A 23,511-nucleotide genomic window follows, 5' to 3' on the forward strand; every position below is an offset into this window, starting at 1 on the left:
TTTTAAGGCAATGAACTACAACATTATAACAAATGTCTTTCACAGGCCTCCATTTATGCAAAGACAAGATTCACAGTGCGGTTCACACTCTTGACTCTCACTCTGCATTCGGATGCCTCTGCTTGACTTGCATTCCTGATTTTAATTACTTAGCCATTATATCACCTGCCGCCTAACTTAAGCTTTTGTCTGATGAGGTACAGTAAAAGGGTTATTCCAGTTGAAATCCATACACCCTCTATTGAAGACATGACCTTAATCACCCACACAGGGAGTGTGAATTTCAAATGGGGTTAGCAGAATAGGTGACTCCATTTGATATCTACACCCCCTTTGTGGCAGGAGATTAAGGTTATGTCTTCCATGGGGGTGTATGGATTTCAACTGAATAGCCTATTTGGGTTGCCATTGTGTGCTTTGAATCATTCATCAGTGACAGAGCCATTCACATTAAATGACTTTAAACAAATGTGATTCAATCTATCTGTATGAATTGTTTATTGGTTTTGAGAAACTATTGAAGGAGTGCAAGGGAACAAAGGAAACATGTGATGCAAACATTTCAAGTGCTTGTTATGGGACATGGATTGTGAAAAGGGAATAGAAGGGAACAAACCTCAAAAGTTCGATGCCATCCTATAAATAAAAGTTCGATGCCATCCTATAAATAAAAGTGCTTGTTATGTGACATAGATTGTGAAAAGGGAATAAACGTAGGTTAATAGAAGGGAACAAACCTCAAAAGTTCGATGCCATCCTATAAATAAAAGTGCTTGTTATGTGACATAGATTGCTAGATGGGAATAAACATGGATTAATAGAAGGGAACAAACCAAAAGTTTGATGCCATCCTATAAACAAAAGTGCTTGCTATGTGACATAGATTGCGAAAAGGGAATAAATGTAGGTTAATAGAAGGGAACAAACCAAAAGTCTGATGCCATCCTATAAACAAAAGTGCTTGCTGTGTGACATAGATTGCGAAAAGGGAATAAATGTAGGTTAATAGAAGGGAACAAACCAAAAGTCTGATGCCATCCTATAAACAAAAGTGCTTGCTATGTGACATAGATTGCGAAAAGGGAATAAATGTAGGTTAATAGAAGGGAACAAACCAAAAGTCTGATGCCATCCTATAAACAAAAGTGCTTGCTATGTGACATAGATTGCAAAAAGGGAATAAATGTAGGTTAATAGAAGGGAACAAACCAAAAGTCTGATGCCATCCTATAAACAAAAGTGCTTGCTATGTGACATAGATTGCGAAAAGGGAATAAATGTAGGTTAATAGAAGGGAACAAACCAAAAGTCTGATGCCATCCTATAAATAAAAGTACTTGTTATGTAACATAGATTGTTATGTAACATGAAGTGTCAAATGTTGAAAGTTATGACCCTAAAGATTAATTTTAACCAGTTTTTGGCTAAGTAGGAGTTATTTAGATAGATAGCAAGTATGGTGTAAACATTACCTTCATTAAGTATGATGTAAGAGTTATCATCAGTGGATAGCAAGTATGGTGTAAGAGTTATCTTCATTAGATAGCAAGTATGGTGTATGAGCTATCTTCAGTAGATAGTATGGTATAAGAGCTATCTTCATTAGATAGCAAGTATGGTGTAAGAGCTATCTTCAGTAGATAGCAATTATGGTGTAAGAGTTATCTTCAGTAGATAGCAAGTATGGTGTAAGAGCTATCTTCAGTAGATAGCAATTATGGTGTAAGAGCTATCTTCAGTAGATAGCAAGTTAAGTATGGTGTAAGAGCTATCTTCAGTAGATAGCAAGTATGGTTTAAGAGTTATCTTCAGTAGATAGCAAGTATGGTGTAAGAGCTATCTTCAGTAGATAGCAAGTGTGGTGTTAGAGCTATCTTCAGTAGATAGCAAGTATGGTGTATGATCTATCTTCAGTAGATAGTATGGTATAAGAGCTATCTTCATTAGATAGCAAGTATGGTGTAAAAGCTATCTTCATTAGATAGCAATTATGGTGTAAGAGCTATCTTCAGTAGATAGCAAGTTAAGTATGGTGTAAGAGCTATCTTCAGTAGATAGCAAGTATGGTTTAAGAGTTATCTTCAGTAGATAGCAAGTATGGTGTAAGAGCTATCTTCAGTAGATAGCAAGTGTGGTGTTAGAGTTATCTTCAGTAGATAGCACCTATGGTGTAAGAGCTATCTTCAGTAGATAGCAAGTATGGTGTAAGAGTTATCATCAGTGGATAGCAAGTATGGTGTAAGAGTTATCTTCATTAGATAGCAAGTATGGTGTATGAGCTATCTTCAGTAGATAGTATGGTATAAGAGCTATCTTCATTAGATAGCAAGTATGGTGTAAGAGCTATCTTCAGTAGATAGCAATTATGGTGTAAGAGTTATCTTCAGTAGATAGCAAGTATGGTGTAAGAGCTATCTTCAGTAGATAGCAATTATGGTGTAAGAGCTATCTTCAGTAGATAGCAAGTTAAGTATGGTGTAAGAGCTATCTTCAGTAGATAGCAAGTATGGTTTAAGAGTTATCTTCAGTAGATAGCAAGTATGGTGTAAGAGCTATCTTCAGTAGATAGCAAGTGTGGTGTTAGAGCTATCTTCAGTAGATAGCAAGTATGGTGTATGATCTATCTTCAGTAGATAGTATGGTATAAGAGCTATCTTCATTAGATAGCAAGTATGGTGTAAGCTATCTTCATTAGATAGCAATTATGGTGTAAGAGCTATCTTCAGTAGATAGCAAGTTAAGTATGGTGTAAGAGCTATCTTCAGTAGATAGCAAGTATGGTTTAAGAGTTATCTTCAGTAGATAGCAAGTATGGTGTAAGAGCTATCTTCAGTAGATAGCAAGTGTGGTGTTAGAGTTATCTTCAGTAGATAGCACCTATGGTGTAAGAGCTATCTTCAGTAGATAGCAAGTATGGTGTTAGAGTTATCATCAGTAAATAGCAAGTATGGTGTAAGAGCTATTTTCAGTAGATATCAATTATGATATAAGAGCTATCTTCAGTAGATAGCAATTATGATGTAAGAGCTATCTTCATAAGATAGCAAGTATGGTGTTAGAGCTATCTTCAGTAGATAGCAAGTATGGTGTTAAGAGCTATCTTCAGTAGATAGTAAGTATGGTGTAAGAGTTATTTTCAGTAGATAGCAAGTATGGTGTAAGAGCTATTTTCAGTAGATAGCAGGTATGGTGTAAGAGCTATCTTCAGTAGATAGCAAGTATGGTGTAAGAGCTATCTTCAGTAGATAGCAAGTGTGGTGTATGAGCTATCTTCAGTAGATAGCAATTATTGTGTAGGATTTATCTTCAGTAGATAGCAAGGATTATTAAGAGCTATCTTCATTAGATAGCAAGTAGTATAAGAGCTATCTTCAGTAGATAGCGAACATATGGTTGAAGCTTTAGCTTCATTAGATACTATTTACGGCTTAGAGGTACTATTTACGGATAGGTGTACTGATGGTAGAACTATTTTTGGTCATGTGATCCACTTTTAACTAATCAATGAACAAGAATATATTAATGAAGTATATAATATGGTATAAGGGGGCGCACCACTAAATCACTACGCATTTTATGTAAGAACGAAATTCGGCTAATATAGTCCATAGTGAGTATGAGATTGTAGCGACCATATCTACCGACATGTTCACTTTAAATCACTCAATATCAGCTCATATGAATTGACAAGTGTCTTCAATGATAACATGCAGAAAAAACCGGACATTTTATCTCAAAAGCGATTATGATGTAAGAGCTATCTTCATTAGATAGCAAGTATGGTGTTAGAGCTATCTTCAGTAGATAGCAAGTATGGTGTTAAGAGCTATCTTCAGTAGATAGCAAGTATGGTGTAAGAGTTATTTTCAGTAGATAGCAAGTACGGTATAAGAGCTATTTTCAGTAGATAGCAGGTATGGTGTAAGAGCTATCTTCAGTAGATAGCAAGTATGGTGTAAGAGCTATCTTCAGTAGATAGCAAGTGTGGTGTATGAGCTATCTTCAGTAGATAGCAATTATTGTGTAGGATTTATCTTCAGTAGATAGCAAGGATTATTAAGAGCTATCTTCATTAGATAGCAAGTAGTATAAGAGCTATCTTCAGTAGATAGCAAATATGGTTGAAGCTTTAGCTTCATTAGATACTATTTACGGCTTAGAGGTACTATTTACGGATAGGTGTACTGATGGTAGAACTATTTTTGGTCATGTGATCCACTTTTAACTAATCAATGAACAAGAATATATTAATGAAGTATATAATATGGTATAAGGGGCGCACCACTAAATCACTACGCATTTTATGTAAGAACGAAATTGGCTAATATAGTCCATAGTGAGTATGAGATTGTAGCGACCATATCTACCGACATGTTCACTTTAAATCACTCAATATCAGCTCATATGAATTGACAAGTGTCTTCAATGATAACATGCAGAAAAACCGGACATTTTATCTCAAAAGCGATTATGATGTAAGAGCTATCTTCATTAGATAGCAAGTATGGTGTTAGAGCTATCTTCAGTAGATAGCAAGTATGGTGTTAAGAGCTATCTTCAGTAGATAGCAAGTATGGTGTAAGAGTTATTTTCAGTAGATAGCAAGTACGGTATAAGAGCTATTTTCAGTAGATAGCAGGTATGGTGTAAGAGCTATCTTCAGTAGATAGCAAGTATGGTGTAAGAGCTATCTTCAGTAGATAGCAAGTGTGGTGTATGAGCTATCTTCAGTAGATAGCAATTATTGTGTAGGATTTATCTTCAGTAGATAGCAAGGATTATTAAGAGCTATCTTCATTAGATAGCAAGTAGTATAAGAGCTATCTTCAGTAGATAGCAAATATGGTTGAAGCTTTAGCTTCATTAGATAGCAAGTCTTGAATTTGCATTATAAACCAATGGCGATATCAAAATTATTACATTTTACAATCATATACTGCAAACACCCAAGGTCTAGCATACTTTGTTCTAAAGTTCTGAGGTTTTGTGATGCATTTTTTTTCTTATGTATTTCATTATTTTTACTCCATGTTTTTGCCTTTGTCTCAATTTTAAATTAGCCGCCTTCAGCGACCAATGACCGGATCTTATCATAATTTAGGGTGGCAACTGGCAAATATCTAATTCTCAATCATGAGAGGATTTTAAATGCAATAGTCCACTAAATCTCTAAGAAATAATAATTGGTTCGGATAAATAAAAGTAGCATGCAAACAAGAGACTCAAATGTTTTTATTATGTCAAAACATTAATAACCAACCTTGAACATTGGGTTCACCAGTGACATCTTTGCTGGACCGCCACTAGCCCAATAAATTATGCTTGGAGTTTAGAGATATGGGTTACAATTGAGGGTTAGAGTTGGCAGTGGGGACCACTATTCTAACATTGCTCCCAATATTGTCATCAGGTCCTATACAGCTTTAGCAGAATGTATTTCCTGTGTTTGTCCTCTTTGTTACTTTAAAGCTTCAAGACATAATTGGTTCTGATAATATAAAGTAGCATGCAAGCAAACAAGAGACTCGTATGTTGTCATTATGGCAAAACATTAGTAGACATGAATGTGAGAGTGCTTATTAAGCCACTACCTGACCGCCAGTAACTTTATTAATGCCAGTGTAGCGATAGCTATGTCTGCATGTATTATTATTAGGCCAATCCATATGGGAGAGCAGGTCTGTTTTAAAGTGCATCAATCTGTGCTTCCTTGGTCTGTATTGGGTTATTCTAGTTGAAATCCACACTTCCCTGTGGAAGATTTTAAAAATATCTTACACAGTGGGAGTATGTTTTTTAAATGTAATTGGTTAGGGTTAATCATTTTGAAACCCATACTCCCCCTGTATTATGGCTGTACCTATATCTTCCACAACCGGAGTGAGCATTTCAACTGGATGTTACCTAATTTTCTACTCATACTCCTTCTGTGGAAGACTATAGACAAATCTTCCACAGGGGTAGTGTAGATTTCAACTGGAATGGCCCATTACATCTAAGCAGGTGTACTGTGATACTGTACATTGAGGTGCACACATACAGGTAAATGCTCCCTCAGCATTAAATGCACTTGTCTTGTTCTTAATGTAACAGTTTTTCACCTTATGTCAAGACATATTGAGCATTAGAGAGATAGTGATTTCCAAAACGTAGTATAGAACACCTGTGCAATCTATTCAAAATCCAGTCACAGGAGAGTGATTTTGAATAGATTGCACAGGCGTTCAATACATACTTTTGAGAATCGCAATCTATCTATGAACAGCTGACAGGTTGGCGCATTGATAGCTGTTAACACCCCCTTTTTGAAACTAGCCTGTTTCACAGTTTCTGGGATGTGAGGCAGGAGTGCATTCCATGTATTGGCTGTAGATGGAATAAAGTACTGTTCACTATGGATAGATCTTGGAATTTGAACTGCAAGGTTATGAGTGAAAACGAAGGTCAGGTCTGCAACTGGTTGGGTCCACAGTGACACCCTCATTTTTCTTGGATTTCTACTTTTTACATGATTGTAATGCCCAGTGGTGTACTAAAATACCATGTGAAAGACTAAGCCTGAAGTGCTTTAATTACAGTAAAATTAAGTTTTTATATTAAATCCTGAGATCTCCGGTTTTATTTAGAGTTCACTGATCCAGTACTTGTTATCACGTCACATGAATGTCAGCGCATGTATACATGTATCATTGAATCAGTGATGTATAAATTATGTGCATATCGTTATTTATCTCACGTCTTATGCTATATGTCCCAGCTGTGTGTAATATGATCGGCAAGCTGATACACGCATTGTAGGCGCTGGAATGAAATAGCAATTTTCTTCGTTTTACCTCATTTGTTTGGCTCAAAATTAAAGAAAGACAATGTGATCAATGAAAACTTTAAAGGTCAGTGCTTCTGTTAAACATCGTATGATATGCATTTATGCTGTAGTATTACTATGTGAAATTTGCACTATGTAGACAGTCAAAAATCATACAACATTGGTCCACAGTCACAAGTCCACATTGGTCTAGATTGGTGCAGACTCCCGTGTCCTGTGTTGATTTACCACCCATTATCCCATTTATGCTAAATATATCACCAGAACATGAAATGTGCTTGTGTTTTATCATTCAGTAAATCGTAATGTTCAGTTGACATTAAAGCTATCATATAGCAAAAAATTGGAGTTGGGCCCTTCTTCCACTCAGGTATTCAATTAGATTCACGGTTCCAGTGATATGGTCATTTTTGCATTGCTAAGAACAGTTAAGTAGGTTGATCCTTTATGTAATTATTGCGTGTAATCTAATCCTAACTCTAACCCTAATCCTAACCCTAAGCCTAATCCTAATCCTAACCCTAATCCTAACCCTAACCCTAATCCTAACCCTAAACTAACCTAACCTTAACCCTAACCCTAACCCTAATTTCGTGTAAAATTACATGAAGGAATAACCGTTAAGGACAAAGGAAGTTGAGCACTATTATTGACTATATCTCACTCAATATTAGCGATACACTCTTCATTTAGCTTGTCCACATCACATGTAAGAGTATAGCTATCTTAAGTAGACTGCAGTTTTAGCATTAAAGGTATCTTCAATAGATAGCAAGTAGAGTATAAGCTGTCTTCATTAGATAACAAGTAGTGCCTATGACAGTGAAGCCATCTTCAGTAGACAGCATTGATAGTGCAAGTGATATCTTCATTCAGTAGATATCTTGGCATCAGGGCTAGCGTCAGTAGATAGCAAGTATGGTATTAGAGATATCACAATTGTTGTAATAGAGCAATTGCAAATAATGGTATAAGAGTTATTGTTATCGTCAATAGTAATAGTAGTAATTTTACTGTTAAAACTATCTCATTAGATAACAAGTATATAGTCTTGAGAGTTGTATTTTTTTTCATTCTTATTTAACCTGGGAGAACCCTTCAATGCACTGCCACTGTTCACCCAAGGTAGAGCCCCGATAGAGTTATCATCAGTAAAAATTTAATATTGGCATTTACGCTATCTTCAGTAGATTGCAAGTATAGTGCAAGAGCTATCTTCAGTAGTTAGCAAACTTGTCATTAAACCTATCTTCAGTAGATAGCAAGTATGATAGTTTTAAGATCTATCTTCAGTAGATAGCAATGTTAGCATTAAAGCTCTCTTTAGTTGATAACTAGTATTCATACATAAAGTACTATGAGTGTTATCTTCAAAAGTTGCTAAATGTATCTTCATTAGATAGCAAATATAATCATTAGATAACTAGTATGGTATAAGAGCTATCTTCAGTAGATAGCAAGTTTGGCAATCTTAGATAGCTAGCAATTGTTGCATGGGAGTTATCCTCAATGGAGAGTAAAACTTTACTTGACTTCTATCAGAAGATGAAAAGAAATTGTGCTTTGCGACTATTCAAATTCAGAACAACATTTTATATGATTCATAAGTTCATTTCCTGTGCAATATATCATGTACTTCATTCAACATGAAAGAAGTGAAGATAGAAGCATTAAAATTTCACCTGGTACATCATTCCAGATGTAGAAACTGGCTTGTTGCGTGCAACGTCTAAGATTAACAAATCCCATTTTGCAAGTTCTGTCAACACCTTCATATAAGCTATGTGGATTTGCTCCCTGGTGGAATATTCAGTAGTGGATCCTGCCTTACACTGAACAAATGCACAAAACCTATGTTTGTTTTATTCACTTGTAAATGTCATGCATAAATTGTCATGATTGTTGGAGCGAAGGAAGAAGTAGATTGTTTGTGTGTTGTTTTATGTGCTGGTAATTTGCAAGGTGGGATGGTGGGTTGTTTACAAGTTGCATTAAAGTGTTAAAATATGGTTATTGAAATATAAGAATGAAATGTATGTTTATTTGTTTGGTTATACAGGGTGTCCTAAAAAAAAGAGGCCCCTCATTGCGCCCTCTTTTTCTCCTATTTCAGAAAAGTTGATCAAGTATAATTATGTTGGTATGTAAAGAAGCATTTACCTGTTAGCTTTAATAAACCGAAACAGTTATTTCAATCGACTCATAACTTTTGAAGATATGCCCTTTTAAAGAAATGTATCCTTTTTTCACTCTGTCCACGGAGGAGGTTTGGCTACTAAAAGTGCATATACCATGCATGAATATAAAACATTCCTCGATGATAACTTTATAAAATAACAACTTTATTTTAGGGAATGGGCTTTACCGGTGGGGTTATGGGTTATGAATTTTGTTAGATGTCATTAATTTGGGCGAAATTGATGTGGGATGGGACTTCTTTTGCTATACTTGCAATTACTTATGTTTTTCTCGGTTATTTTATGCCTTTTTGTTTTATTATGTTTCTTACTTTCTTACTTTATTGTTTCTTGCTTTCTTTTTATTGACCACATCAGTCATATCTCTTTTTGGAATAGTTTGTCTTTGGTTCTTTTGAAGTGAGTTTACTGTGCTGCTCTGCCCTCTACCTGGTTGCCTCCTTGACGAATACAGGTTTCACCCGTAGTCCTCATTGCATCAATTGCGTACCAACCTTGTGCACCGGATACTTGCGAATATAGCAGTAATACATTTGCAAATATCTTGGATTTTGCCACAAATGAAGTAATCAAGTGGTGTGAGGTCTGGTGATCTTGCAGCCCATCCCAACCACTCTGTTTGCTATCCGTGGACAGAGTGAAAAATAGGTACTTGTCTTTAAAAGGCCATATCTTCAAAAGTTGTGAGCCGATTGAAATAATTGTTTTGGTTTATTAAAGCTAACAATAAAAGGTTTCTTTGCATACCAAAATACATTTGATCAACTTTTCAGAAATAGGCGAAAAAGAGGGCGCAATGAGGGGCCTCTTTTTTTTGGGACACCATGTAGTTGCATAGCTTTATTATAAGTGTATAGCATTTGGAAGAGTAGACAAAAGTGACATTGCATATTCTGACATGGTGAGGTATAGAAGAAGGATTTTTAAAAAATATCGCACATAGTGGAGGCATTTATTCTAAGAAGAAGATGTCTTATTATAATGCATATCTCCCCATTTCAATTTTCTGTACTGATTTGCTATCTAGTACAACATGGGTCAATAGTGACAAAATGTACCTCAATGTACAGAACACATCCCGATTTTCAAAATATGTTGGGTTTTTTTACTATCGACCCAATAGCAAGTATATTCTCAAAATGAAAACAAGGAACTTGTACAAAGTAATAGGAGTGTCATATGATGAAATGAGGTGATGCATCATGTTGCAAAGGATTCTGGGAAGGGTAATATCTTTTTTGGAATAAAACTACTTTGATGGGGAAAATATAGGGGAGCTAATAATGATCAATTGTTTCAATATGCCAGTTATTTTTAATTTTGTTTCTAAGCTTTGGACTTAGATGGACCGAATTGACAATCAACATATTTAGGGATTCAATCATGTTTCACCATTGTTTATCACTGTTTAACGATGATGCGTCCGTGCCGTCTGCGTGGTTTACTTCGCGAGGGCAACTTTACAAGCAAAGTAAATGCGCTGGAGATGTGCCAGATGCAAGTTGTTAAATGGTGATGAACTACAGTGAGACATGATTGAATTCCTTTCAACAACGAACACAAGCTAAAGATCGTCTAATGAAACTGCAAAATAAAACTTAATAAATGTTTAGCTACTATCTCTCCAACATATAAGCCAAGTTCCAGGCATGACAAATTTTACGTGCTCACACGTAACACATATGCCCGCTTCCGTTAGCTTTCGCGTCACATGTGACTGGAAAAGTGAGGATTCATCACTGTTTAACAATGTTTAGCTCCTGTATAAAAGGTATAGGAAGAGTTTGTAGTCAATGCCATTTGTTTTGTAAACAGGTACAGTCACCATTCACTAGTGACTGCAGCCACCAGAGACCTTACTAGCCCACATAATGAAATGCTGTCCCTTCACATATCCTATCAGATTAAGAAGGACTTGCTTTAGCAAAGATTTTAATCGCTCTATAGGCGATCACTTGTCAACAACTTCTACAAGATGTTAGAGTTTCTTGCTGTTAATGCCTAGATATCCATTGACATTGGGCTATTCCATTTAAAATCCACGCTACCCCTGTGGAAGATTTAGTTCAAGTGTTCCACAGAGGGAGTATGAGTTTTGTATACAATAGGCAATTGGTAACTTCCATTTGAAATACTCACACCAGTTGTGGAAGGTAAAGCCATACACAGGGTGAGTGTTGGTTTCAAAATGATTAACCCTGACCAGTTACATTTGAAAAACATACTCCTTCTGTGGAAGGTATTTCCAAAATCTTCCACAGGGGTCAACTGGAATAGCCCATTAAGACAAACTCAATTGGGTTATGTCTTATGCTAGTATAACAGTCTAACAGATTTTTGTTTTTCATATCTGTCCCCTGAATTATGTTTCATTATCACATTACCTTGGAGATGACTTAAACATGAGGGCTCTACCACCTTTCTTACAGTGCCCTGATTGGTTAATATCATGATAATAATCATCAAAGTAACCAATATATTTAGATCTCTTACACTATTAAGCCCAATCCCCTTCAGCCCTATTGCATGACTATCTTAACATATCGCTGATTGATACAGGCCTTGTCTTTTGAAAATTGCTGGTGAGTGACAAATCACTCTCCTCAAAACTTGTCAGGTGAGCTGTATGTGAGTGATTTTACTCACTTGTACACCAAATGTAGGCGAGTGATAAAAAGCTCTCCTCAGCTTCATTTTAGGCGAGTGATGGCAAGTGATCACCTCACTCGCCTCAAAAGACAAGGCCTATTGATAGCTCTGTTTGTAACCAATCGAAATAGTTTTAAGAAGCTGATAACTTGATCGTATGGGGTATGATAGTGGGCATGTGGTAGTGGGCATTGGGTGATAGTGTAGACATTTTTGTCTGAATATGACATGACAATCATCTATCGCAAACAAGTGAAAACCAAATTGTGACTTTATCTTGTAGTCTTGTCTCATCTCATGTTGGATTTCACAGTGACAGGTTCGAATCGTGGATGCTAACCTAATCCTGTGGGGCATATGTGTATATAGAAGGGCAATATGTCTTTACCCTGGGTGACGCAACTGTGTAAACACACCAATTCATATCTGCTACTGCGAAAGCAACATGGTGCTACACTTAACTTGAGAGAACAAGACACACTATAGTGGAAATGGGTTCTAATGCTAGTTTCTTGATTTTACAAATATGTTGATGCATCAACATCAAGAAAACAGTCTTGATGACATTGTCACAGTATGCAGATACACAAATGAAATGTTCTATATGCACCCACACAAACTACAGCTGCACCTTCCTGATGATGCACAAACTTGCTTTATCAAAATACTGATGTTATGCGGGGTGTTTACTTTCACGCGCTTTGCGGTTATTAACCCCCCTGAGCACTACCTGCCGATCTAACATTGCTTCTGATTGGTCAATTACATAATATCTTCACTTTAATCACCAATCAGAATGGAGCTTTGCAAATAATTAACCCCAATTTTTTTGCATTGTGAAATTATTCTAACAATGTTGCTGATTGGGCCAATTGATTATGGAAACTTCTTTTTGGCCAATCGGCAGGTAGTTCTCATGCGGTTAAAGAACAGCAAATTTGAAAGCCAGTGAAAATATTTTTAGACTAAAAGGCTTTAATGTCTACCTGTTTGATACCTCAAATAATAATATTTTTAAAAAAGCAGCAACCTGTTAATAACTGTTAAAATTATGAAAAATTACTACCGTTAAAAATATCCCTCTATACATGTAGGGTAGAATCTAATACTTAACACCTCATCTCCGAGGCCACAGGTCTTTTACCCCAAATTTGCTTCTACAAACTTGAATTGACCTTATTCAAAGTGGGTATTGAATCTCATCCACAACAGCATGTGGTTGAATCTCAATGCTTCACCTTAAATGTATAATGATACTGGACTATGTAATGAGACATGAGGCTGTTTTGCCTCATATTTCTACTTGATAAATAATACAAAAGATACAAATAATTATGTGAGGGAAAGAAAGCCATGGTTAGAATGGCTGCCTCATGTTATATTTTGAAATTACATTTGAGGAAACCCTAAAGTGTGACAAAAGTTTTATATCCTATGAGTAATTGGGCTTTGAGATTGTTCATCAGGTGATATAAGTTGATTCAGGAAGCATTTCAAGTCCCACTACCCTCAAACTTGACATCATAACCCCATGAGAACTACGGTACCTGCCGATTGGGCAAAAAGAAGTTTCCATTATCAATTGGACCAATCAGCAACATTGTTAGAATAATTTCACCATGCAAAAAAAATGGGGTGAATTATTTGCAAAGCTCCATTCTGATTGGTGATTAAAATGAAGATATCATGTAATTGACCAATCAGAAGCAGTGTTAGATCGGCAGGTAGTGCTCAGGGGGTTAAGTGCTGCAAATTTTAATTTACAAAAGGCAGCTATTGCTCAAACGACTTTCTTACACGACGTGACAAATATTTATTTGACCTATTTCTCTAAGAGACACTTGAAGCCTTAAAAACTATCATTCCATGCAACTGAGTATCATTGTGAGCGTCTTTTTATGCATTTATTACCATATAGTCATGGTGTTGGCAAAAGTAAGTTACCAGTGCCAGCCAGTCAGGCTGTGATAATTTGGTCACGGTAAGAGTTGTCAAGTCCTATCTCAAGTGAATGGCTAATGCTCTGCATGCTAGCCATATGATTCAACATAAAATGTCCAAGTTTGAGATATTTTTTTCAAAATATCAAGAACCACTTAAGAACCACTGAACCAATACTGGGCTTGTTTGTACTCATTTTAATGAATTTTTCATGCTGATTCCAAATATGATAATGAAAATTTACAATTCTGAAATTTTTAATTTTTAAAGAAAAAATTGAAACTTGTCGCCTGCAGTCGACACCCATGTGGAGAGAGTTAATTCATTTATAGACTTAAGTGTTTTTTGAGGGGATAGAATTTGACTTCACTTTAGGACCCCAAAAGTACAATGAAGATGTATACAACTGTATATAATGCGCTTAGGGTTACAAGAAGTACATTTCAAAAGAAAATTTCTGAAAAGAGTTTGTATTACACAATAATTGGTACCTTGTAGCAAAAATTTGACACAGTCTCAGTCTTTGAAATATTCAAGATTTGGGTACAGGCAATGATAGATTGACCTACTTATTATACCTATAGAGAGATATGATGAGTTAGATCAAGTATGTATGCCACATGTCATTAGGCTATTCCAGATGAAATCCATACCCCCTATGGAAGATGTGACCTTAATCTTTTACACAGGGGTGTGCATTTCATATGGGGGTTACCTGAATGGGTGACTTGTGTGAAGTCTACACCCATTGTGTGAAAATTAAGGTAATGTATTTCATAGGGGGTGTATGGATTTCGACTGGAATAGGCCGTTTGAAGAATCCGATACAAGCGGTTCAAATAAAAGTGGGTCTCAAGAAATCTCGATATATTTCAACCTGTTGTGGCACATTGTTTTTTTTTTTTTTTTTTGATGCTCAATAAATGAAAGTCTGTTACATTTTATATTGTAACGATTCGCCTAATGGCATATAATGGCCGCCTTGACATAACTGGAATTTGAGGCACAAACTAAAAGTGCATTTTGTAAAAATCACACCAGCAAATAAGGGCACAGGACCTTAATTCTTGTCAGGATTTTCAGAGGAAGGGCTCTCTATTTGTACATAACTTTATCTTAAGGCCATTCTAAGGTGAATCTTAATGGTACAACACCAGATCTTACTAATACTTATTTTGTGATCCCAGCAGTGGGTCTTAAAATGACAATGTGAGACATGTGACATACCACAATGATTTCTCCTAACTTTTACAATGTGATGCAGCACATCAAAAAAGTGCAGGGGAGGGGGGGGGGGGTAATGCTAACAGTCTGAGCTCTTTCAATTTGAACACATCTCCAAATCATAATTCATAATTTCCTGACTTCATCCAGGTTTCATGAGAGCAGGTTTCATATGTAATTATGAGCTTAAGGGAGTGGGGTATGAGCGTTTGGACAGTATTTATTGTGGGACATTAGAGCACATCAGACATATCGAATTGCATTCTGAATACGAAGAATGTCCTTCTGATATCAAATAATTTAGATTTGTTGAAATTTGCAATGTAATACACATTTTATGGCAAATGATTAAAAATGATATTTTTGATTTTTAACAGTACTCGAAGTAAACTTTATAAATCTGATGATTTATACTTAAAGTGTATGTAGGTGGGATGAAAAGCCGATGATCAATTGAAAATTTTGACCTTTTTTGTATTGAAGATATGGATTTTTTTCCCAAAACACCAAAAAAAAAAAATTAGGTCTTTCGGGGAAAAAATCCATAACTTCAATATGAAAGGTCAAAATTTTCAATAGATCGTCGGCTTTTCCTCCCAGCTACAAACACTTTAAGAATATGTCATTAGATTTATAAAATTTACTTCGAGAACTGTTATATATCAAAATTGTGAAAAATATCAAATTTTAATAATTTGTCATAAAATTTGTATTATATCGTGAATTTCAAAAATGAAAATTATTTGATATCAGAAAGACATTCTTCGATTCAGAATGCAATTCGATATGTCTGATGTGCTCTAATGTCCCACAATAAATACTGTCCAAACGCTCATACCCTTCCCTTACGTGTCCAAATGAAAGATGTTAGCGTAACCATGTATGCAGTGGTATACATAATGGTTTGGGTAACAAACAAACTTACAGGTCACTATACAAACAACACTTGCTATCTGCTGAAGATAACATATATTAAAGACACCTTCATCACATTATATATGTCTTTAGAGTTTTAGTGATTATTTTCCATATCTGTCTATAATAATCTATATCTTGAAAAGCACTTTGCTGCAAAGTCCCCCCATTTTATGCGCTGTATAACAAATGTATATGTAGGGTCTACTGTGGAAAGCTTGTTCAATTTAAAATCTCAGAATATCGCTTTAATAATAAAGCCAACATTATTTCAATAATTATTTCATATTTCTGAATCGTTCTTGTTTCTCAATTATTCAGGTTTACGTTCCGAGTGCAAGTAGGCGGGCGTACTTTCCCAGCTGTGACAAGCAGGGCCAAGAAAGATGGCAAGCGTGAGGCAGCTGACGTCGCATTACGGGTATTGGTGGCAGAGGGCGCTTATCAACCCACAGTGTCCCAAGCAGCAGCTCTTCCAGTACAGCTGGTATGTATCTGATTGGGGAAACCTGGGGTAAATGGGTTCTTGGCGGAAAGGGGGTGTATGGAGATATGGCAGATTTTTGTACTATTCTGTTAGCTATGGTTACAATTGACTGGGTGCATTTTCAAACATTTCTCCAAAAATCTTTTCAGGATTAATCCTGAATTCAGGATTTTTTAGTCAAAATGTCCACACTTTTATTTATTATCAGCCCATTTTGGGGCTTTTAAGCCCAAATTCACACGCTTTTTCAGATTTTCAGGGTGTTTTTTTTTCAGATTTTCAGGATTTTTTCTTCAGGCCTACTTACATCCCAGGCTGTTGAACAGAAATCATTCCAAAGTTTTGTATATACTCAAGAATCTATTCATTTTGACAGGATGATCGAAACTAAGGCCAAAAAGTGTTTGGTTGCCCTCATGACCGACCGAAAAAATTCAAAATCTTGGGTCATTTTTTTTTTCAATCACTTTTTAAAAGAAACCTTCAATTTTGACAGTATCGAGGACAATTTATATTGTTATTCACTCATTTTATTCATTAAATGCATATTTGTCTAACAACAAGAAGTATTTCCATTTAAATGCAGTCTAAAAACGCAAATACTTTTACCGCAACAAGTTCAAGCATTTGTCAATACTAGCCTTTTCAAAATGGAGTGAAAATGGAGGAAGGGCCTGTGAAAAAAGAAGGGATCAACCTATCGACCCTCCAAATTTTTGTCCTGGAAAGGCAATCAAACAATTTTTTATGGCCCAAAGAGAAGTCTTGTATTTGTTTGTTTGTTCAGGATAGGCGGACACACTAGTATCGCCACCTTATGTACAGACCTTTATTATATGTACAGAGTATGAAAATGTGGTGGCAGACAGCTCAGAGTAACACATAATCAGTCCACTTTGTACATGCTTATTTTAAGCGTGTGTTAAAATGCCATGCGGGTTAAGACGACATGTTTGATTTGTGTCAATACAGACATGTCCTACAAACCCAATTTCTTTAATTGTGATGCTTGGTTAAGTTGCCTACTGACTAAACAGAGCTTGTACACTTGACCTTATAAGGCATGCGGTTAGATTTTCTCTGAATGTACATATTGAGGGTTGAGAGCCAGAAAGCCTCAACTCATAACCACCTGCTCCCACAAAATGAGCACAAAGTCGCCAGAGCAACTATAGAAGATACAGTCCATTAATCATGGCAAAATTCGGTTACTCCTTCATGTAATTTTACAAGAAATTAGGGTTAGGGTTAAGGTTTGGATTAGTGTTAGTTTAGGGTTAGGATTAGGGTTATGATTAGGTTATGATTAGGATTAGTTTACACAAAATAATTACATGAAGGATTGACCCAAAATTCAAAAGAAAACAAAAGATATTGTGGAGGAAATATTGATTTTTGAAGACCAAAGCAAGGGAGCCAGCTTTATGGTCATTTTGTGAGAGCTGGTCATAGTGAGTTACGGCTTTCTGGTTCTGAACCGTCAATATCTTAAAAGTGTGCCTCTTTGATATTAAAGCCATAATGTATGATTTCTGTCAAATTTTAATTTTGTTGGTCTTTTCCCAAGATAACTGCCAGGATGTGTTTTTGTCAATTCTAAGCGAAAATAATTAGGTAACGTGACAGAAACTCCACAGACTATTTTGGTCATTTAACAAGTTCTATGGGGGATTTAACACTTCCTATGAATATGTTGACCTACGAGCACAACAAATTTGGCTGATTCCATTTAGGCAGTCAAGATTAATAGGTAAATTTTCACGGGAAAATTTTCTGGACACGTGACCAATGCGTATCAATGTGAGTGTAACCTCGAGCCTGATCTCTGACCCCCGGCGGTGACCTTGCTATTCAAGTCTTAGTAATTTTGAATTGGAATAGTATTTTTGACCGCAATTTTGATAGAAATTTGTGCATTGCAAATTTATTAAATATTATGTTATCTTAATTTCTTCACAATATCATCAAAACGCAATTTCAAAAATATCTATCTACGGAAAAAAATATTTATCTACGGAAACTCTTACCATAATATTATTAACTTGCGACAAGTAACTTATTTTGCATCAAAGAAGGAATTCTTCCTATTCAAATACATTGGAAGAACACCAAATCCATGTATTGCTAACTTGCACATTTCTGTAAATTATGAAATAAACAATTTTTAACATTCAAAAAACTGACAGACCATTTTACATATTTTAAGGCCAGTATATAAAATATCAAGCAGGAGTCCTTTTACAGTGTAATGCTCGCTGGAGATTTTGCAAACTTATTGGAGATCACTTGAGCAGCCATCCAGCAGCACAGCATAATTACGCAAAGTACGCAAGTTTTGTAAAAAGGAATCCTGCTTTTTCTTTTTATGTTTGGCATGTATTTTGCCACCATATGTTATATTCTTCTGGATACATTGTACACACACTGGTAATATGAAGCAATCTTCCAGTTGAAATCCATACACCCCCTGTGGAAGACATAACCTTATAATCTCCCACACAGGTGGTGTAGATTTCAAATGGAGTCCCCATTCAGGTAACCCCATTTGAAATCTACACCCCCTGTGTGGAAGATTAAGGTCATGTCTTCCATAGGATGTGCATGAAGTTCAACTGGAATAGTGCAATGCTAACTTCTTGTGCCTTTTGTTTTGTGTGTGTTAATAGTCCACAGGTAATGGTACTACATTTTATGATCGCATAGCCGGGTTAAGCCACCAAGCATTTAACACCCTGGCTGCGGGTATCCCAGAAAGCATCAGTGGACGTAAAGTGTTAGCTGGCCTAATCATGAAGAGAAGCGAGAGTGATGAAGGAAGCGTCATCTGCCTCGGAACAGGTAATTAACTGTATTTAATTTTTATTTGGCATTATAGCAGGGCTTTTCCTGTGACCCAAATGTCCTCAAAATATTTGGCATGAGCCACAGCATAATACAAATTTCAGACCTGAAACTTTTCCTCTTTTTAGGGATTTCAGGTTTTTATGTTGGTCAAATTTGCATATTTTCTTTTATTTACAGCCCAATTTGAGCCATTTTATCCCAAATTTATGCTGTTTTTCAGCTTTTTTCTTTGAGCATTTTCAACTTTTTTTTTTTTTTTTTATAAAGATTCTATTTTAGGTCTGAAATTTTGTTACCTACCAAAACTAATGTGATGTGTGTGTCTGCTTGTTTGCAGAGTCTGTCAAAGTTTGGTAGGGTTGTGGAAACTACTCATTACAGCTGACTGCGGGGTTAATACCCTGCACTTTGATCTATTATGAAGGTTTACTTAGAGTTGAAATTGAACAAAATCAGATATTTTTTTGCTGCGACAAATGTTTTGGGTACCCATGATCATATCATCGGTTGTTATTTTTGAACAAAGGCACATCCAGTGCCAACCATTTCATGGTATATATATTTAAGTCCCCAATCATATATGATGATATACTTATTATAAGCCCTGGAGCTTTGATTTTTTTAAATATTTTCACTCAAACACTTGTGAAACTGTTTGGAGTGGTTCACTGAGAATGTCCCTTATTTTCCAGCTGAATGGGCTTCCCTTTATTCCTGACTCATTTATCGTAACATCTAGTGACGCCCTAAAAGCAAGAACTTGATAGTCAAATGTATATGTACCATCATTGTTGTCCTGTACATCACATGGGTATCCATCTTGTGTAGCCTGTACTTTTGCTCCACCGGTGCTCATCTTATGTCCAGTCTCATCTACAGTTTGTACAATGGCTTTATTCCACTTGAACCAGCCTTTAGCACTTGGCAGTCCAAATTGAATGGTGCATTGCTGGGGGTCAACCTGTGGTTTCCTTGCTGGTAATGCTGATGAAGGTCTGTTGCTCGCTGTAGTTGATTGTTTCTGATTTATGTCAATGAGCTTAGTCTGTCCTCTCTGCTGAGGGTGCTGAATCCACTCTAAATCATACAATTCCTGCAGTGATTCTTGAATCTGTGCCTTAGCTGAATAATGTTTTTCAGTGAAATTAAACTCTCTCTTATCTGGTGCACTCTCCGGTAGCTCTGCTGTTTCTAGTTCATGCAATCTCTCTATGATTTGGTTTTGTGAAGTCAAAAGTTGGGTAGATTGGCTCATATCACATGACTTGTTGGCAAACTCACAGGCATTGGTCATTTGGGTGGCAAGAGAATCCATAGATTTAATGCTTGCGGTCACATTGATCATTTCAGTGTCATACAAGTTTTTCATGTTGAAGTGAGCATTGTTATAGGTTCTATCAATTTGGCTGTGCAATTTCTTAGCCAATTCCTGCATTTCCTTCTTTCTGTTTGTGAAGTTTATTGTCAGCGTTTCTTGCAAGCTTTCCGCTGCTAATTGCTTACGAGATAAATCTTGGTTTCGCTCTCTTACTCTTGCAGTGGAGTGTTGTATACCATCAATAACCTTTGCAATAGCTGCTGATAACTCAGTGAGATCATGACCCCGGTGGTCAACAAGGCCACATGTTGCACAAACAGGGACTTTGCAGTCAGCTTCTCTACAGTACATAGTCAATTCTTGATTTGTGTGTTTTGAGCAATGCTGCTGCCGTTGAGTCATAGGATTGTATTTCTTTTCTTGGAGCTCAGCTAATGTTAAAAGTTTGTGATTTTGTAGAGGACCATATTGCCTGTGAGAATCGACACATTTATGGCAGAGGAAACGTCCGCAATTATGACAAAAACTTATAGCTGCTTCAACACTTTCACAACCACCACAGGAGACTGATAAGTTGAAAATATCTTGGTATTCCTTCAGATTTGCCACAATGAAATTGTTTGGCAGGCTGTCCACAGTTCTCCCTGGCAGCGTGATCGTTTTGCGACATTTTGGACAATCCAACTTTGATCGCTTACCAGCAATTCTTTGTAGGCATGACTTACAATATGTATGTAGACACGGTAGACATTTTGCCTTATGTTTATCATTATCATATGACTCAGCACAAATAGAACAAGTTAGAAACTCGTCTTTGAAATCTTCCTTTCTCATTTCTGGTGAAAGAGAAGTAGCCATCATATAGAAGTGTTAGCTAGTAATAGTTAGGATGATACCATGGGTCCCATCAGAATATGATTTTGTACTGATTAGTACAAAATGGTAACAGTGTCAAGTGTTCAGCAATCATCATGATCTGTATGGGATAATGCACACTAGGATCCAAAACATACTCATCTGCAAGTATGCAGTTCTTAAACCCTAATAGGCTTCTATATGCAATAGAGTGACCTTTGAATGTGTTGGGTTCAAAAACTCATACTCCACAACATAAGGTCAAATTTTGAGCTATGATTGTTAATAGAGGTCATTTAGCTATGTCATTAGGGATGAGGTTATTAAAGCTCATAGTGGCAGTCAATGCTCATATAAATACACCTGTTGAAGTGTGAAATTTTGTATTTAATTGATTAGGCCAGGAAGAAAAACCTATTTGTTTGTCAGTATACCAACTTTCAATCAGTAAACAAATAGTGGCTGCGTAGGTTTTGAAAAATGATCAATAATAAAGTCCAAGAGAAATAGTTGGTGTCAAACCACATAATATTAATTTATTTGCGTGTTTCTTTGCTCATATCTTCCTTTGTTTTCCGGCATGCAAAAGGTCTTCACACTTGACAAAGGTCTATGACCGAAAATTCATGTTTTATTTTTGCTATGCAAATAAATAAATATTATGTCCAACTATTTCTCTTGGACTTTATTAATTAACTTTCATTTAGTACTATTTTTATTGTAGCTGAAATATGTATACATCCAAGCCTACTTATGAAGTAGAGAAATATTACTTTATTTATGTTTTGAACTTGCTAAATATGCAAAAAAATTTGGAAAAAATGTAATTTAGTATCTAGAAAAAAGTTCTTTAGGCAAGTTTTTTTAGACATTTACAGGAAAAATGTTTTTGCAATTTCAAATATTTGGGGTGGTGTGAGTTGACAACCAACCAAATAAAAAAAAATCCAAAAAAAACCACCAACAACTTGTAATTGCACTCTCTCTCTCTCTCTGTCAGGTGGCGCTGTGTAGCGCTGCTGTGGTCTTCACAAGAGTACGCCATCTCACTCGATCCGATGCCAAGTGTGTTGCACCTTGCATTCCCTGGTTAGAAACCAGCTTCACGTCATTAGTCCAAGATGTTGGTGGGCGTCCTCTTCCTCGTTGCCTTCCATGGCCCCTTGCAAAATCTGTTTTTCTACACCTCCATGTTTCCTGGCAATATGGCCAAAGTACTTCAGCTTTCTCTCCATTATGCCGCTTCTGATGGTTAGACTTGTACCAATCTTGTCAAGGATCCAGGAATTTGTTCTCCTGTCTTTCCATGTCACTCGTAGAAGCCTCCTGTAACACCACATCTCAAGAGCATCTACTCTTTTCCTAAGGATGTATCTACACCCTTTGTAATTGCACAGATGTTGCTAAATGATTTTGTTTTTATGCACCAATAGTAAAGTTAATCAATATGTATTGATCAATGCTAATCAATTTGGTAGGCTGAATATGTGTTATCAATTATGTTTATCATTTATCTGCATGTATCTCATATGAAGAATACTTGTTTTTAACATAATAAATCACTCAATGATAAACAGTGGCTTTTTTTCCAAATTTTCACCAATTTATTGTAGTATTCAAAAATTATACACATACATTTGTACAGTCACCACCATATTATGATTAAAACAACATTTGAATTGAATAGAAGATGTGTCTATGGGTCCTTTTATCTTTTCTGTTTCCGTATATCCGTATTTGTTTTCGTAAGTCATTTTTATTCTGAAGTGTTAGCCTGCTAGGTGTGATCAATCTTTTATTCTAGCCTTTTGTTAGTTACTGATAATTTGAAGCAAGTGAATTTCTGTTTTCATTTTGGTAAGTTATGTTAATTTCTGACATGAAAACCTGAGATGAGAGGGTTAGTGCTAGTCTAGACAAAAGAAGAGTCTAAATTTTACAGTCCTAAATTTGCGGTAATTTGTACGGCTTCAATTGACTTGTGTTTGGTGTATATGCACTTAAAAATAGTCTAGCATTAAAATATATACTAACCATTAGGGTGAATCTGAAAAACATAAAATTTAGATTTTTTAATAGGCTGCTCTCTCATTTGGTACATTATGGTTAAAAAACATCGCATGAAAAAAAATCATATGATTTGAACAAATTTCAAGGTCCCTACTGAGCATTTTATGTTCTATGCCATAGATATTACTGTATTATTTTGAGTGGGGAAAATAATACATTTATTTGTGATTACACTTTCAATACA

The 23,511-nt window shown here is 36.0% G+C and overlaps 2 protein-coding genes across 2 annotated transcripts in view; one reads left to right on the plus strand and one right to left on the minus strand.

Moving 5' to 3' along the window:
* LOC140139000 (uncharacterized) overlaps nucleotides 1-23,511 on the plus strand; it is a 110,107-nt gene that overhangs the window by 70,265 nt on the left and 16,331 nt on the right. The window contains 2 exon segments of the mRNA XM_072160781.1: nucleotides 16,075-16,240; nucleotides 18,907-19,078. Coding sequence (XP_072016882.1) covers nucleotides 16,075-16,240; nucleotides 18,907-19,078 — 338 coding nt within the window.
* LOC140139948 (E3 ubiquitin-protein ligase TRIM33-like) lies at nucleotides 19,077-21,287 on the minus strand. The gene has a single exon (XM_072161732.1). The coding sequence runs from the start codon at nucleotides 21,261-21,263 to the stop codon at nucleotides 19,716-19,718; it is 1,548 nt and encodes a 515-aa protein (XP_072017833.1). The 5' UTR covers nucleotides 21,264-21,287; the 3' UTR covers nucleotides 19,077-19,715.

The sequence above is a fragment of the Amphiura filiformis genome, chromosome 18 (genome assembly GCF_039555335.1).
Source record: "Amphiura filiformis chromosome 18, Afil_fr2py, whole genome shotgun sequence".
NCBI lineage: Eukaryota > Metazoa > Echinodermata > Ophiuroidea > Amphilepidida > Amphiuridae > Amphiura > Amphiura filiformis.